Source organism: Polistes dominula, unplaced genomic scaffold, assembly GCF_049000335.1.
Source record: "Polistes dominula isolate Pdom_NZ unplaced genomic scaffold, Pdom_raw_medaka contig_73, whole genome shotgun sequence".
Taxonomy (NCBI): domain Eukaryota; kingdom Metazoa; phylum Arthropoda; class Insecta; order Hymenoptera; family Vespidae; genus Polistes; species Polistes dominula.
This window is the reverse complement of record NW_028300951.1, coordinates 241,990-260,000: the sequence shown is the minus strand read 5'-3', so window position 1 is coordinate 260,000 and position 18,011 is coordinate 241,990. Positions and strand designations below refer to the sequence as shown.

The following is an 18,011-nucleotide window of genomic DNA, read 5'->3' as shown; positions in this document are numbered from 1 at the left end:
GACTCGCGTTCATCGCAGATGAGTCAGTCAGTTACGGGCACTGGCCTTCTCTCCTTCTTTCTCTCTCTCTCTCTTTTTCTCCCTTTTTCTCTCTTTTTCTCTCTTTTTCTCGTACACGCGTGCCGAGCCAAAAACACGTCAGTCTTTGGTCTCTCCTACTCTCTTTATCTTTCTCTTTGACTTTGTTCTTACCAAACTCGATGATACATTAAAACGTAATTCGCAAGTTTGTCTTCTTAATCATTTTTATCAATCGTTCATGTTCAACAACATTTATTATTGCATTCCAAGTAACATAAATGTATAATTGTAAAAAACAATGCTCAATTTAGTTCAAATCGTGATTAACTTATAATATCTTATGATATGGGGAAAAAAAAAGAAAAATAATTGAAAGAAAAAAAGAAAAGAGAACATTTAGTTGTTGACCAAGCGAAGAATAAAAGCGGCGGGGATATTCGAATTTGTTTACGTTCGCTGCGCTTTGCTTCAGGCACTGACCTCGACCCCTTACCGTTCACTCCTATGCTCTCGTCCGTGTTTGCGATGATGTAGCATGATGCATACAACATACGTTTGCCCGTGCATGATACCGAATCATTCAACATTTTTTTCTTTTTTTATTATTTCAATTCAGATAGAATTCTATGCATTTTTCTGCTAAATTTCTGATTTATAAATTTTTATAATCGACAAATATCCCTTTAAAGCATCTTCGCCATTCACGCATGTTGCACCGCACCGCACCGCACCGTACCGCACCGCGCCGCGACGCGCCCTCTCGGCCAAGATTAAAGGGCGCCGACACGACGACGTGTGAGGCTTCCTATGCACTAATAATACCTACTAGGAGAATGAAACTGAAAAGAAGACAGAAAAATCTAGCTACTTTCATCCCTTTTAACCAAGCTTCTCTAATAAAGAATGTCAAGTTGATTTGACGTAAAAGGGAAAAAAGCTGCATTTACTTTTTTTCATTTTTCATTTTTCATTTTTATAGAGTCAAAAAAAAGAGAAAAAGAGAGATGTCCATCAAAACGGAAAGGACTTTTCCCTATTACTTTTCAACACAAATTCTTAAGAAGAAATGACTCTATTCGTTCCGGTACAACCTTCATCCTTCGTCTGGAACTTTTTCGGCATTTTTCAAGTCATAGTTTCCTTCGTAGGAAATGCCATTAGAAGTATTTAACTTCCTTTACCAAAATCCGCAACGAATTAGACCAAAAAAAAAAAAAAAAAGGTAGATAGTGCAGGAAGGAGGAGCTCTTTCTCAATTCTTTTGATCCTTGACGAAGGGATAGATGCCGCCCAAACCTTCGATGAATAAACAAGTTTTTCGCCTATTACAATAAGGGAGAAAGAAAAAAGGCAAATGATAAACGAGACCTATTCTTAGATATGTTGGCGTCGATATAAGGGTAGTAGGTAGGGATCCTAGGTTTTCCTTTCGAATAGACATCGGCGTGGAATTCTTGGGCCGATTAGAGCGCCAGCGGATCGAGTTTCTTGCGGACACTTTCGAGCCGTACCTACCGCAAGAACCTATTCGTTTATCCAAGGAGTCGCGTGTAGTATGCAACACACTCATTCTATTTGACTTTCTTTCAAGCATATTCTACCAATAGATGAATATTTTTTTTCGATTGCAACTCAAGCGATCAAATATTTATTTAGAATTGTTCTCTTACTTTGCGTGCGAATTGCGTTCGACGAAAAGAAGAAGTCAATAAACTATATAAATGCAACTAGTTTGGTCTCTTTCTCTCTTATTAGTGGTGCGAGTAGGATAAAAGAGAAGGGAAGAGAAGAAGTGGTTGGGAAGGAGGCCCTCTTTTTTCCGTAAGTGGTCCCCGCGGGCTTTATGGGGCTTCTCGTGCTGGACAGTATCTACATATTACAACCTCGTGGCGCGGAGACCACCGTCGTTGACATAAGATCCTGTTATGCTGTCTGCTATCTCTCCGCGCAGTTTGTGTCGCGCCATAAAAAACATTAAAGGTACGAATAACATAAATTCGTTAAGTATCCCAGGCTCTTTCTTTCTTACTTTCATTCGAAATCTCTTGGCGTAGCGTTCGTCGTCATCTCGTAGCACGTGTCCTACCCTAGAAGAGACAACAAGTTCGAGTTCGAGTAAACGGTTACTACTCGAGCAGCAGCTAATCAATGAAGATCGTTCTCTTGAAATAAATATTGATAACAAAAAAAAAAAAAAAAAAGATGATATCTCTTGAAACCGATGGATGGGCATTTTCCACTTAAATTAAGAAGCTTGGAGGATAATTTGCATCTTATCTGGATAGGAGAAGGTGAAATAAGGAAGAGAAGAAAATAAAGAAGGATGGAGAGTGATTTTCATCGACAACAACCCCCCATCCCCCGAGGCCATGTGGTCGACGGCGGATTGTCCATGCGTCTAGAGTTACTCGGGCCCATGCGCCCGCGGCACCCGAGTTAATTGGCTGGAAAACCTTGCTATCCGATACCCACGCTGCTACCGCCCCGAGATACGTAAACGCGCATAATCCAGATTTTCGTTTACCCATGCGCCATTATATCTCTTCGTGGTTCCAAAAGAAAATCTGGCAAACAACAACAAAATATCTAATAGAAAAAGAATCTATAAACATTCTTATGCACCCTCCATTCGAGCATGTCCTATTTAGATTTTCCATCGCGAGCCCTTTTTATCTATCTATCTCCGTCTCTCAGCGTAGGCCCGGTAGAGATAGGCATTGTTGCGGGTGGTCCACGATGCACATTGTCAGACCGGCCACCAGGTACTACAGCGCAACGTTGCCGCTCGCAATGTTGCTTGCGAGCTCCTCTTCCTCTTTTGTCTTTATCAAACACCCTCTATTTCCATCCCCTTCCATGGTTCATGACTTATGGCGTAACTCCTAAGGACTCTACTGTGCTCTCGTATATTCTTCTTCTTCTTCTTCTTCTTCTTCTTCTTTTTTCTAATCTTCTTGATTAGTTTTCAAACAAATTTGACGTGATCATTTTGTACTTGTCTGTCATCGTCAGTTAAAATTGTTCTTTGATATTACGTCGTTAAGTCACAAATAAGGGACCTAATTTTGGGATACAATAAATAATACGTCTTTCTTTCGAGGAAGCAGCAACGTTGCTGCTGCCGTTGCACGTACAACAGCCACGTATAATGCGCGGCCCGCCACTTATCATCGTCAAAGCCCACGCGGCCAATTTAAAACGCTCACCGTCCTCTTCTTCTTCCTCTCCCTCTCCCTTTCTTGTGCGTTCCTTTTCCCCGAAGACTTCCACCAAAAAATGACGCGAATTCATCCTACCTCTTTGGCTACCTTAACGCACTTCCCAACTAAATATTGTACCAACATTTATTTGATTTTTGTCTTATTGTTTTAATCGATGACTCGACGCTAATCTCTAACGGAATTCCATTTATTTTTCAGGGCAAGGCGGAAGGACAGAGGTCAGTAGTATGGATCAGGGCTCGATTGCAGGACCAGCTGAGTCAGCTTGGCTACTTCCTGCAGAGGCACGCGGGGAAGGTCCTCTTCGTTGCCATACTTGCCTTGGCTACCTTTTGTGTCGCTTTAAAGTCGGTACAAGTACACAGCAAGGTCGAACAGCTTTGGGTTCAGGGTAAGTCTTCGCAACGGTTAAACTACTATTGTACACGGTTGATTTTATTATCGGCCGTAGGATAAATGAAAAACTAAATAGCTTCCTCGAAAGAAAAAATTTAGGGGGTGTGGGTTCAGAACAAAATGAAAAAGTAGAGTCTAAGTTATAAGAGAGACCACCGAGACGAAATGAAATATTCCTTGACTCTGTTTTTGTCTCGCACACCCACCACACGGTACATTAGTTACCCTCTGGGTGGCCCTCTATATTTATCTGTAGCTCGAACGTTAATTTGAACACCCGTTGCTAGCGCTTATATACCGCGGATAGATACCGTACACGTAGTGCGTTTCATCAAATGACAAAAAGACAAATTTATTTGACGAAAGAATCAACGTTGTCTCTAATAAGGAATCACGGTAAGAAATAAAAGGAGTTGAAATATGTAAATGAAAAGCTAAGCGAGAGGTGTTTCGATGGGTGTCGCAATGAGTGTCGTCGCAATGAGTGTCGATCACGATGCGAGATGCGTGTCGTTCCTCGAGAGTCGGCTTGATCAAGGAGAAATTGAAAGAGCGTAGGGATCATCAGTACCGGATATCCGGAAGCTGACCACGGGGACGACAACGTGCAAGCTGATGAGTCTCGAGAGCTACCCAATATGCGGGCGTAGTGTTTTTCTCCTATGTTGAAGTGGTGTTTCGTTCGAAAACTAACTTTGTTTTTTTGTCCCTCTCGAAAAAGGGAGAGAGAAAGTTAGTTACCCTCTGGGGACAAAGCGTAATGATTCTATCGGCCGTGAAAGACTGTTCTCTCTCTCTCTCTCTCTCTCTCTCTAGACGCGTTTAAGTTTATGGCAGGAGCAGAACGCGTAAAGCATTCTCCTGAATTCGCAACGCTTTGCCGGCGCAATCACGAAGCGCTCTTACCTCACTGGCACACACACACACACAAAGCAGCACATCGGCCTTTTCTCTTTTCCCTCAACGCCGATTGTAAATTCGAGTCGCGAAGCTTTGCGTCGCTACGTGCGGTCCTACCAACGCCATTTGCAACAAAATAACAAAACAAAAAAACAAAGGTAAAATTCGACACAGAATATATAGAGGTAAATATATAAATGTTAGGAAAAGGTCTCGTTTTCGTTTGGTTTCGTTCGTCTATTTGGATCTTTTCTCGATTGGCTTTATTTACCCGCACCGAACGATAAGTTGCTGCTTTACTAAGAGAAGATGTGAATGGCACACACGCGGCATATCGTGTCTCTCCTTTCTCTTTCTTTCTAGTCTATTTTCTTCGGCTCTTCCTGAACGCATCCGCATGCAACAGAAGGCGGCGCTCTGCTTATACTACTCTGTAGGTGGATAAAGAAAGAGAGAAAATATACGCATGCTCCTTTTGCCCTCACCTTCGAAGAACACTCGCCAGTCGGATACAGCATTTTTCACGAATTCTTATTACCACCTTTCTACAATTTACACATTATTCTATTTTCATTTTCATCATAATTTTAGTCTCCAACAAATTGAAAATCGACAATTTTAAAGCATTTCATTTTGCTAATCAATCGTAATTTGCTAAGCTATCAGCGATAACGGCTAATCTATTTTGGATCAGAACATTAGGTTTATTTTTGCATCCTATCAAATGTCCATTTATTATTATACAACATTTCATGAAAATAGTTCAATTTGGAAAACAATGAAAAGACCGAAAGGAGTATTGGAAACGTGTTACCCTTCTTGGAAGGACCTGTATAGGGCCAAGGAGGCCTTAGCTTTGGCGTGATAAGGACAGACAGAGGACGAAGCCACGACCGTGCACGAGGGGCCGGCTGACTGCTTACATCTTCATTAGGCCCCCATGCCTTGGAGTAAGAGAAAGAAGAAGAAAAAGAGGGAGAGAGAGAAAGAGAAAGAAAGAAAGAAAGAAAGAGGTAGTAGGAGCAAGATGAAGGAAAGGAAAGAAAGAGATAGATGTAAGGCCACAACGGGGATATAAGAGAGTCAGAAGAGCGTCGTCCAAAGACCCACCAGGAATCTGTTGTTGTTGCTGTTCCGACGAACGGTCGTCCCGACCGTCGGATGGACGAACGAACGGACGGACCGACGGACGGACGGACGGACGGACGGACGGACGAACGAACGGACGGCTGCATAAACAGAGGATCTCATCTTCTCTTTATTCACTACTGTTGTTATACTACTCCCACGTAGGCGATTTCGATTACAACTACTTGAACCATATTGAAATGGTGTTTCCTCGTGCATACGTGTGTAACGCGACCAACGCGTTGCTTACTTTAAAAGGATCGTCATTCTCTATATAATTTATAATCGAATCGATATACTTTCTTGAAATTTATTCATTCACGACGTTCAAAAGGAATTTTGACAAAGTTAAAGTAACTCGAAAGATGATATCGCGAATCGTACCGTTAGGAATGGAAGTTAGGAATGCGTTATGTATACTGAGAAATAGGTCTCGTTGAGAAAGGCTAGACGGTAGAATACACGGATGAGAGCCACTTAGATTGGACGGGGCTCGGTTCCGGTGAATGGTCGCGGTGGGTGGCCCGATGTGCTCTCTGTGTGCGCCAAGCCATCCCAACCAGCCAACCAGCGGTGGGCCTGCGTGCCTCAACGACTGAGCCAAGTCTCCGAGTTCTGCCGAGAGAGCTAAGCCTACTTCGGATCCCCCAGTTCCTACCCCAGTTTCTACCCCAGTCCCTACCCCAGTCCCTAGTCCATCTCTTTCTTTCTTGTTCTCTGTGCGCGCGCGAGCACGTATCTTCCACGTGTTCTTGCTCTCCCGAAACTTGGTCGGTCGCTCGGTCGTAGTAGTAATAGTAGTAGTAGTAGAATCAACAGCCCTTTTCTGGATCTTCCTTCGTCTTTCTCTCTGCGCTCCTCTTGTTGCCCTTCTTTCGACGGACATCAACCCCGAAATCGTACGTCCTTTCGCGTGCTTCCTTTTCCATTGTAGCTTTCTCTAATAGCATTTTTCGAAGAGTGGGAGTAAAAGTTGAAGATCGAGAGCTGTTGCGCGAAAACGCATGCCTTCCTTCGCGACGTTTAATTGGCAATTAGCGTGAGGTACGCGCGCAAGGTAACGCCGCCGGAATCGGTCTACGTACTTACACAGGGGTTCTCCTTCTGCCAAACTTGTTTTCTTTTTTCCTTTTTTTCCCCCTTTTTTTTTTTTTTAAGTCGAGAGTCGTTTAGATCGAAAGAATTTCTGAATAGTTCGTCGAGGTTTCGTATTACAGGACATTCGGGGGATAAGTCTTAAAAATAACCTTCCTGACAAGCAACAAGAGAACGAGATGGAAGGGTCACGCGACTTCTACGCTCGCTCGACGAGTAGTTGCGTCATATGGGAAACTCTTTAGGGGAGACGCACGTGGTCTTCTTTATAGGCATTTTCACACACCATAAAACTGTCGACGCGTGTACGTTTTGCGTCGATAGAAATCTCCATATCGATTAATAGAATATCCGGTATAGCGATAAGCCGGCGAGTAGGAGACTTCAATGCCTTGTCCACGACAAGCAATGATTTCGAGGGTGGAAAATGTTTCGTTGTTGTTCAGCACACCGGAGATCGATCCGCCTTTCGTCTCGTAATATTATAAAATTAACGTGTAACCGGTAATTGGACAGAAGTATCCCTTTAACGATTCGACCGGTCGTCGTGTCTCGACTTGTCCGTCTTAAGTGGCTTCTCGTTTGAAATTTAAGGAGTTTCGCTCCACCCCGTCACCGTTTGCTACCGTTCAAAAAGAAACAAAATGAAGACCAACACACAGGGGTTGTTGGAAGATCTTTGACCAAGATCGAGTCGATCTCTCCGATGCGTGCACCTGCTTTCATCCTCTTTTTTTTCCCTCCATCTCTCTTTATTCGATTCTTTCTTTTGACCGAGCACGCGTGTGTTCTTTCCTTCCTTTCTTTCTTCTTCTATCTTCGTGTAAGCCCTTCCTTCCTCTGTTGATTCAAGCCTCGGCCCCCTTCGACCCGCCTCGCCCTGCCGCGCCTTGCCTCGCCTCGCCTCGCGGCCACCATCAAATTATCGTTAAATATCGGTTGTTCATTCTCGGTACGGGAACGCACGAGTTTTTTTTTCCTCCTTCTCCTCTCCACTTCCTCTTCCAATTTCTACTCCTATAACGTGTCTTCTTCGTATTTTTTCCTTCCTTCCTTCTCTCTTCGTTAATTTAATTAGATTCGTAGAGAAAATATTTCGCAAGAAAATAATCGACTCGAACAATGTAATTTCATGAAGAAACAAAATGTCAAAAGATCCTTTATCTTTCCTTTTGGTGTATTGCTTCTGCTCTTTCAGCAGCATCCCCCCCTTTTTGGAATACGAAGACGGGCAAATAATTACAGAGAGCCCTCGTTGATAAATCACTGCCCTCTTCTTTCCACTGATTGTCGATTAGAATAAAAAATAAATAGACAAAATTTGTAATTGGAATTATGAAAGAATTATTGAGGAAGGAGTTGAGAATCACTGAGAAGCGAGCACAACACGGGTGGTCTACGGAGGCTGCGCCGTGGCGGAACGAGCAAATACGCCGTCGGCATTTTTGACGGTGAAATCTGACTAGGTGGGGTCTCAACGTAGTCCGCGTCAGCCGTCATCCTCGTGCCCTTCGTCCATTACTTTCAGTCTTATATGCGTATCTTCCAATTGCCTCTTCCACCTCCTCCTTCCTCTTTTCCTACTCTTTCCACCTTCTCTTCTCTTCTCTTCTCTTCTCTTTTCTTCTTCCTTTCATCTTTCACTCCATCGATCGGTCTCCTGAGCAAAGAAAGAGAGAGAGAGGGAGAAAAGCCTTTTCGATGAGCTTTGCTTCTTTATTTTGCAGTAGCCAGACTGGAAACACGATTTCATCCGTACGTACGTTCGTACGTACGTCCATACATATGCACATATTCCGGATGCGGTTCTCCAGCTAACGGAATTTTATTTACTGGAGTAATTCGATTCGCATCCATTGATTTTCTTTTATTCCTCTCGGCATCATCAATGACGATTTGACATAAGTTTGACAAACGTTTCCACGCTTTTCTTTTTATTTTCTTATTAAATAATTAGTACATATCGAGTTACGTATCTCGATACCAGTTTACATTATTATCAAGGGGATAAGTTGAAAGATACTAAAGATCTTTCCCCGATCTTGCAATTATATTTATCTCTTGGGTACGATCATCGTACGTTACTACTACTACTACGATCAAGGGATGCTCGATCGAGCTCGCTTGATTGGTGATTAGCTTTTAAAAGCGGCTCAGCCTATTTCAATATCTTCGCGATCGTTAACTTTGTATCCTCGTCGTAAAGACGTTATTAAATCTATTTACGATGATTTACGACGGAGGCTCATAATTCCAAAGGGAGTTACCGACTAATTACAAATCGTCGTTCGCGATCTACACACACACACACATACACATACAAACACATGTATTTTTACCTAAGTGGCGAGATTTTACAAATAGATATTTTCGAAAGATTTTTCTTCTATTCTTTTTTGGATTTTCAACGACATCGTCATCGTCGTTGTCGTCGTTGTCGTCGTTGTCGTCGTTGTCGTCGTTGTCGTAGTTTCTATAGCTGTTTCGAGGAAAGCTTTTATTGGTACGCTGCCAACGGGGAGAATTTTTGTCGGTATATATATTCGTAAAGTCAAAGGAACGCACGCGTTACGACACTACGCGTGTCCTAATGTGTGGTTCTCTTCGAGGAATCGTCGGTGCATATGTACATGCATAGATCTTCTAACAACGCTCGTTCTTTCGAGAATAAAAAGAATAAAAAGAAGGAACCATTGCAATTAGATTGATACTTCAAACCAAAGAAAAATATGTTTTATGTTAGCTATTTTAAGATATTATAAAACATTAGTTGGCATCTATTATACAGTAGACGTCGTCCGGTTGTACTTTTTCAGAAGGTGGAAGATTGCAAAAAGAACTAAAGTACGCTTCGGAAGCACTTGGCGAGGCTGCCCCGTCGACGCATCAGCTCGTTATCCAAACCCCAAAACATCCCGGGGCAAATATTCTACATCCTGCCGCTTTGAAAGAACATTTGGCAATTCTCAAGGCAGCTACTCAGGTCACCGTACATCTCTACGACATGTGAGTTTTCATTCCAACAGTTTAATCGATTATCGCACGAATTCGCGGTTACGCAATAATAAACGCATTTGATCCATCCTTGCCTTTTGTATATCGAAGAAAAAAAGGGGCACTCGCGTGTCGATAAGCGAACAAATTGAGAGAAACCGCAAAACCGCGTTCAACCAACAACCACTGTCAATAGTTCCAATGGTGAACAGTTCGAGAGTGAACCATTTTTTCTACCGCTTATCGGCACGTACGTGGCCTTTTAAGAGTATGCAAACTTGTATTCATGAATGCATGTGTTTCGTGTCGCTTGCAGCACGTGGAGACTGAAAGACATGTGTTACGCGCCGAGCATACCCAACTTCGACATGCACTACATCGACCAGGTAATTCAAATGACAACCACGATAAATGTATACGCGTAAGCACGAGCCTTCCTTCTCTCACACAGCCTAACTCGTCTCAATGTAGCCTCCCTCCCTCCCCTTCCCTTCCTCCCCCTTCCCTTCCTACCCCTTCCTTCTCTTCACTTTCGATGATCAATATTATTGCATAATCTTCAACAATAGAAAATCTTCTTATTTATATCTCACGTTGGATTCCTTTCATAGTTCCTTTCCAACGATAATTCCAACTCGATATCGAAGATGATCTCTAGAGGTATACGAAGAAACGACCTAGTATACGAACCATCCTATTAGAGTTTCCAAGAACCCACAGGTGGTCCATCCTAATATCTTTTACTACTACGAAATATAGTACCACGTATATTCTATTTCTCGGATGTAATAAAAATATCTTCTTCTCATCTTCTACAAAGTCCGTGCATTTTGTCTTTTTTTTTAGATCTTCGATAGTATTATACCATGCGCGATCATTACACCTTTGGATTGCTTTTGGGAAGGAAGCAAACTGTTAGGCCCCGAACATCACGTTCAAATACCGTAAGCGATTCAAATTATTCGACACAAAATCATCCTATTTCTAATTTCTAAATGTTCTAATATTTTTCGTTCATTTCATTTGACAGTGGTGCAAAGACGAACAAGCCCGTTCAATGGACCAATCTCAATCCGTCCGGTATGTTGGACGAAATGAAAAAAATGCAATTCATGTTTCCCTTCAAGACGCTCGAGGACTACATGAAGAGGGCTGGGATAACGAATGCCTACCAGAGCAAACCGTGTCTCGACCCAACGGATCCCGAGTGTCCGGAAACCGCGCCCAACAAGAAGTCGCAGCAGGTAAAAAAACCATTTCACTTATGTGCCTTGCGCAAACAACAAATTCTCATGAATTTCTTAGATCAATGAAAAATAAGAAAAGAAAAGAGTACGTGAAGAAAATGGGGTCGCTTAAACGACTAAACGTTAGAAGCTTTGAAAATCTTCGCAGGAACTCGTATGTACGTGAGATTTGTTGTTAGAAACGTCATGCCGATCGTTTAATATTCAACTACAGTGGCAATCGTTTGCGTGCACGTTCACCAGAGAGTGAGAGAGAGAAAGAGAGAGAGGAAAATGCGCCTCCGACTCGCTTTGATATTGCGCGGGTGGGTATCTTATGCGGATCCTCTTCATGATGTAGACTATTACAAACGGAGGGAGGATATAGAGAGAGAAAGAGAGAAAGAGAAAGAGAAAACGAAACGAAATAATGAATATTTAATTGAACGTCTACAGATATTGGCCCCGCGTACGGTACGAACGAAATAGATAATTTTTTTATTCATGCATCTACATGTTTCACTAAATAAATTGAATAATTATAAAATATATATTTTATTTTTGAATGAATTTTATTCGGGTTAAATGATATTGGTCGTTTTCAAAGAATCACAAAGTCTCGTATACATACATACATACATACATACATACATACATACATACATACATCGTAGATTCGAATAAGCCAGGAAGAGGAGACCGATGGGTGCGCGCCGTGAATGAAATGATTTCCATGCGAAATCAGCGATGAGTATGCGAGTCGTGTGGGTAGCGCCGCTACGAGCATTAAAATAATAAAATCGAGAGATGTGCGTCATTATTGCGCTACCCTGGTGGTCGTACGACGGACCCGTACCGTACCCGATCGTTTCGCTATCGTTAAATTACTCGTCGTTGCTCCTCCGTATCCTGCACATGTGTTATGCATGTGCCTATCCATTGAATTTCCTTCATTTCATTTTTTTTTCCCTAGACAGTAATAATGGTCAACGATTAGAATTCAATATCTTTCTTAAAACAAAGTTGTCGGATATACTATTTATCAGTAATTAGCAGCATATGCTGGCAAGATCGAGAGAGTAAAAAGGGAAAAGATACGGGACGCGCGCGGTCAATTAATTTCGCATAATCGAAAGCTTAGATTTATTATACCGTCCGATCTGAGAAAGAAACGGTGTGGTCAAATACTTTTTATTTTCATAGTACACATCAGCACATCCGTACTTGAGATAATTACATTTAATGGTTAAAAAGGTTCTCCCAAGCAAGCTTCGTTTGGTATGCCGACGCAATAATATCCGGTCGCATTTCCCGCTATGCGTTGACGCCCTCGATTTTCCTAGAGATTTTAGATGTAGGACACGTTTTGTTGCAGGAACCAGACATAGGAGTCGAACTTACCGGCGGTTGTTACGGATTCGCTGCGAAATATATGCATTGGCCCGAGGAATTAGTCGTCGGAGGTGCCAAACACAACAAGACTGGTCACCTAACTCGAGCAGCAGCTTTGCAAACGGTCGTTCAATTGATGGGCGAACGAGAGCTATACGATTTTTTGGCTAATACCTACAAGGTACATCATATGGATTGGTCACAAGAGAAGGCTGCTCAGGTCCTAGAAACGTGGCAAAGAGAATTCAGTAATAAAGTGAAGAAATATTTGGAAGAGAACAATACGTCGTCCTACAATTTGTATGCCTTCAGCTCGACGACGATGAACGACATACTTGGAAAATACAGCGAAGTTTCTGTTATGAAAATTTCCATTGGTTGCACTATGATGGTGAGTTATATTATAATATGATTATTTTAATTTCTATGTAGAACTATGGGAAATATATTGGAATACATTGAACGTGTATCTTGTTACAGGTTTTGTACGCAGGTATAGCATTATTACGTTGGAAAGATCCGGTACGTTCTCAGTCTGGCGTAGGAATAGCTGGCGTGATGTTGGTCGGTGCAACGGTTGCCGCTGGTTTAGGATTTTGTGCCCTACTTGGGATCCCCTTTAATGCAGTCACCACGCAAATAGTCCCGTTTCTAGCGCTGGGTCTCGGCGTTCACGATATGTTCCTATTAACGCACACATATGCAGAGTTATCGGTGAATGAGGTGCCGAGCGGAGAACAGACCGGAGTCGTTCTCAAGAGAACGGGTCTCTCTGTTCTCTTGACCGGCTTGAGCAACGTCTCGGCCTTCTTTGCAGCGGCCTTGATACCGATCCCCGCACTTCGAGTATTTTGTCTTCAAGCCGGAATTTTGCTTCTCTTCAATCTTGCTGCCATGTTACTCGTATTTCCCGCGATGGTCAGTTTAGATCTAAGAAGACGCAGATCCGGTCGATCGGATATCTTGTGTTGTTGTTTGCCAGCGAAAAATAGCAAAAATAAATGTTCCGGTAGAAGAAGTAATGGGATGGCTAAACAAACCGTGGCGAGAGCTATACCACCGGAGAGGCGAGAAACTTGCACGCAAATCTTGACCTCTCAAAATGCTCAAAACGAATCGTGGGTAGGCGGTAACATCATAGATGTCGACTTTGACAAACATTGTACCGAGGAAGAATCCTTGACCGGATGCAATCAGGACGATTGTTTCAGTTTCTCTTTGACAAGATTTGCTACTAAAACTTATGCACCGTTCGTGACGAAACCAACGACTAAAGTTTTCGGCATGTTCGTCCTAGCCATTGTATTCGCTGGTAGCATTTGGCAAGCGATGAGGGTGAGCGACGGCTTGGAACTTACCGATTTGGTTCCACAAAATTCCAACGAGCATGCCTTCCTCGCTGCTCAAGCCAAACACTTTGGATTTTATAACATGTACGCGGTCACTGGCCGGGATTTCGAATATCCAAATAACCAAAAACTCTTATACGAGTATCACGATTCTTTTATGAGAATAAAGAATGTCATTAAGAACGACAATGGAGGTTTACCGGAATTCTGGCTTAGCCTCTTCAGAGATTGGCTGAAGGGATTGCAAAATGCCTTCGACAAGGATTACAAGAATGGTTGTATCACGCAAGAAAGGTGGTACAAAAATGCGAGTGACGAGGCAATTCTTGCCTACAAGTTGCTCGTGCAAACGGGCCACGTAGATAATCCGATTGATAAAACGTTGATCACGCAAGTAAGACTCGTCGATTCCGACGGCATCATTCATCCGCGCGCTTTTTATAATTATTTAAGCGCTTGGGCTTCCAACGATGCTTTGGTTTACGGTGCTTCTCAGGCCAATCTTAGGCCGGAACCAAGACAATGGATCTATACCAACGATCACGAATTAAAAATACCGAAGAGTATGCCTCTGACATATGCACAAATGCCCTTTTATCTTCACAAACTTACCGACACTCAAGAGATTACGGAATTGATAGGAAGCGTAAGGAAATTGTGCAGAAAATTTGAAGAACGTGGCCTACCCAATTTTCCATCGGGAATACCTTTCCTATTCTGGGAACAATATATGGATTTGAGAAGTTGTTTAGTTATAGCATTACTTGCTGCACTTGGGGCCAGTATTATCGTTGTCGGTATACTTCTTCTGAACATATGGGCTGCACTTTTAGTGGGAACTGCTCTCGCCGGTGTGGTTTTACAACTGTTTGGACTTATGGGACTTTGCGAAATTAAATTGAGCGCCGTTCCTGCCGTCCTCCTCGTTGTCAGCGTCGGCATAGCCGTACATTTTACCGTCCATATTTGTTTGGTAAGTACTAGTATTGTATTTAAATAATATACTAACATAAAACAAATTATTTATTAGCTTTCTCATTGCCTTTCTCGTTCCTTTAATTTTAGAGTTTTGTCACGAGCGTTGGCAGTAGAGATAGGAGAGTACGTTTGGCCTTGGAACACATGTACGCTCCCGTTATTCATGGAGCCTTCACAACCCTATTGGCAGTAATCATGTTAGCTTTTTCGGACTTTGAATTCATTGTACGATATTTCTTCATGGTACTTCTCTCTTTGATTGGAATCGGCCTTGTCAATGGACTCTTCTTTTTTTCCAATCTTATTGTCTTTGATCGGTCCTTCGGCCGAGATCGTACCGAACGATCATCCTGATCGCATATCTACGCCAACACCACCGGCTTCTCCGATCATTAGAAGATCCAAACCACCACCGCCACCCAGAAGATCTCATAAAATCGATAACGCGAGACTTCACGCGGAGCCATCGTTAACGACCATCACCGAAGAACCTAATTCGTGGCACAGTACGCAAGAATCGTGCATTATCGTTCAACCCGAATTAAAAGTCGAAACGATGTCGACTTGTGGTAATCAGGTATGTTTCTTAGAAATAAATTCGCCATTTATTTGAATATTCATTAATATTTGATTAAGTTCCAAACTCTCTGAAAATATTGTGATTATTGCTTCGCGTCGTAGTATGAATGTTTTTTGAAAGCCATGAAAAAATTGCTTAACACAACTTTTCGACAACCCGATAGAGCATGCTTAACAAGTGTGTTTTGCTTTTGTTTGACTAACAGAATTGTAGCGGATCAGACACAAGCGGATCTAGTCGAACATCTCCTGTGCCATCGACTTCTCACATCACGACAAAGGTTACTGCCACAGCTAATATAAAGGTGGAAGTTCATACCCCACTAACCAGTAAGTATTTATTCCGATAGTTTTCTTTTTTGTGTTGTGTGCGAGGAACAGAGGGAGAAATTAATGTCTTAATATCGAAGGAAAGATTTTAATTAGAATTGAAAATTATTGTAGGTGGAATGGATCGTAGTGAAAAATGCCAGCACTCGAGCACCAGCAACCGAAGGAGCTCACGCTGCAGTGCGAACGTTAATACAAGCGAGTCTTCCGGTTCCAATACTGAACCGGATTTTGACCCTAATCCGAACAAACACTAATAACAAACGTCAAGAAGATCAGCAAATGCTGCTAAAATACCATACAAAGCGGGAACATACAGAAGGCTGACTAGAATAGACTTTTGACTATACCTTTTTATTATTATTATTATTATTATTATTATTATTATTATTATTATTTCTTTATATTTTCTTCAAGCACAGAAAGTATTATAGTAAATGAACGAACGGTAAACTAATTCACTATCCATAATTGCTTGTTGTAATATGCAGTAATCACGTACATTGTATATAGATGTTTTCATGAGTGCATTTATATATATATATATATATATATATAACTCATTTAGAGTACAGTAGACTTTTGTTCTTAATGTACAGCATTTTTGTTTCTTATAGGAAGACCTGCTTTATTGAATAAAAAGAGGGTACATTCATTCTATAATAATTATTAAGACAAAGAATATTTTGGTAGGAAATATTTGTAGATTTATTCAACGAATAACGTCGGAATGAATGTGTCTCTTATGTAGAACGAATGTACATTAATAAGACTTTTTAAAAATTACCTGTTCTCTACTTTTTAATTTGCCGTAATTTTTCTTATAAAAATATCATTGTGCGTGAGTGCAATGTTCACATGCATGCAAGGACACTAGGAAGTACAATTAATATTATACGATGAATATAGAATGAATTTATTTATACAAGCAAAGATGTTTATTGTCAATTTCTTCTTTATTTTATATGTCACATGGACTGAAATTTCTTGGACGATATACGATATGTATATTATAATAGTAAAAACTCAAATATATATACAAAGTCGATGAATCTTTTACTGCCTTTATAATAGATGCATGCACCGTCGTATTTTGTAAAAACAAACATGGTACAATTTTCAGTATTTTATTGAACACCTCGTGTACCACCACCATCTCCGTACTTTATGCGCAACCATTACAGTTGAAAATATATAATGCATATTTTTTGTAAGCAACTAGTTAGTAACAATTGGTAAATAATAACTATGTATTATTATTAAGAGCATAAGCATTTTTATACGATCATGACAGAAATGATTTTAATGTTAAACTTTGATCGATCATTTATTTTCTACAAATCTCAAGAAAAAAATAAAATTGAACAATTTAATTATTTATTATATGATGACGTTAATGTGCTGAGTGTATGTGACATGAGCGTTATGGGATATTGAAAACTATTTATTATTTATTTTATATTGTCTGACTGTCTGTCTGTCTGTCTGCCTGTCTGTCTGCCTGTCTGTCTGCCTGTCTGTCTGTCTGTCTGTCTGTCTGTCGTCTGTCTGTCTCTCTCCCTCTCTCTTTTTATCTTTTATCTTTTATCTTTAATATCAGTAATATTTAAAAAGATATACTTTGTACAATGTCTACTTCACATTATTATAAATTGTAAAAATACATAATTATTTATATCAGTCTCTATATATTTTTATATAAATTTAAAACTTAAATTAATTATATATATATATACAATAAGTATTTTTATTTTATTCATACCTTTTAATGTAAAAAGCTGTAATATATTATAATATAACTAATTCCTATAGGTGACATTCTAATTAATTACTCATCGGAGTATGTACAATATGGGATAAATTTGTATGCAGAACGACTATAAGTGCTATATGCGTAAATATCATACTTTACTTAAGGAAATCAGCCTTATAATCGCGACAAAATTCATTTTTCCAAAATTGCCGAAAAGTAATCAATGTAATTTTAATTATGCGTGATATTATATCATTCAATCTAACGATTATTACATACTTCAAACAAAAGTTATATATTACGCAATGCAATTATTTGGATGTATTAAACATAAAAAAAAGATATATATATATATATATATACTTAAGTGTATGTTTCTTAATTATTTTGTGTACATAAAATCGGAGATAACGAAATAATTTATTGTTTTTATTCTATCTTCGTTGGCATTTTCCTTGTCTTTCAAGGATACCTTGAGGATAAAGTTTTTCTTTTTTTCTTTTTTCTTTTTTCTTTTTTCTTTTTTTAACGATTATCACTGTACATTTACCATTGTCATTGTTTATAATTATATATTTACAACAAACAAAACAGTATATGCACATTTAACGATAAGTAAATCTGTATGCATGAGCATACAAATATAATC

At 40.5% G+C, this 18,011-nt stretch overlaps 1 protein-coding gene across 1 annotated transcript in view; it reads left to right on the top strand.

The window, feature by feature from the left end:
• Positions 1-17,291, top strand: part of ptc (protein patched) — a 21,689-nt gene extending 4,398 nt beyond the window's left edge. Inside the window, 11 exon segments of the mRNA XM_015331767.2 lie at positions 3,441-3,633; positions 9,578-9,767; positions 10,072-10,141; positions 10,602-10,699; positions 10,786-10,999; positions 12,357-12,764; positions 12,854-14,695; positions 14,788-14,988; positions 14,990-15,277; positions 15,486-15,609; positions 15,724-17,291. Coding sequence (XP_015187253.2) covers positions 3,441-3,633; positions 9,578-9,767; positions 10,072-10,141; positions 10,602-10,699; positions 10,786-10,999; positions 12,357-12,764; positions 12,854-14,695; positions 14,788-14,988; positions 14,990-15,277; positions 15,486-15,609; positions 15,724-15,866 — 3,771 coding nt within the window. The 3' untranslated portion in view covers positions 15,867-17,291.
• Positions 17,292-18,011: the final 720 nt, after the last annotated feature.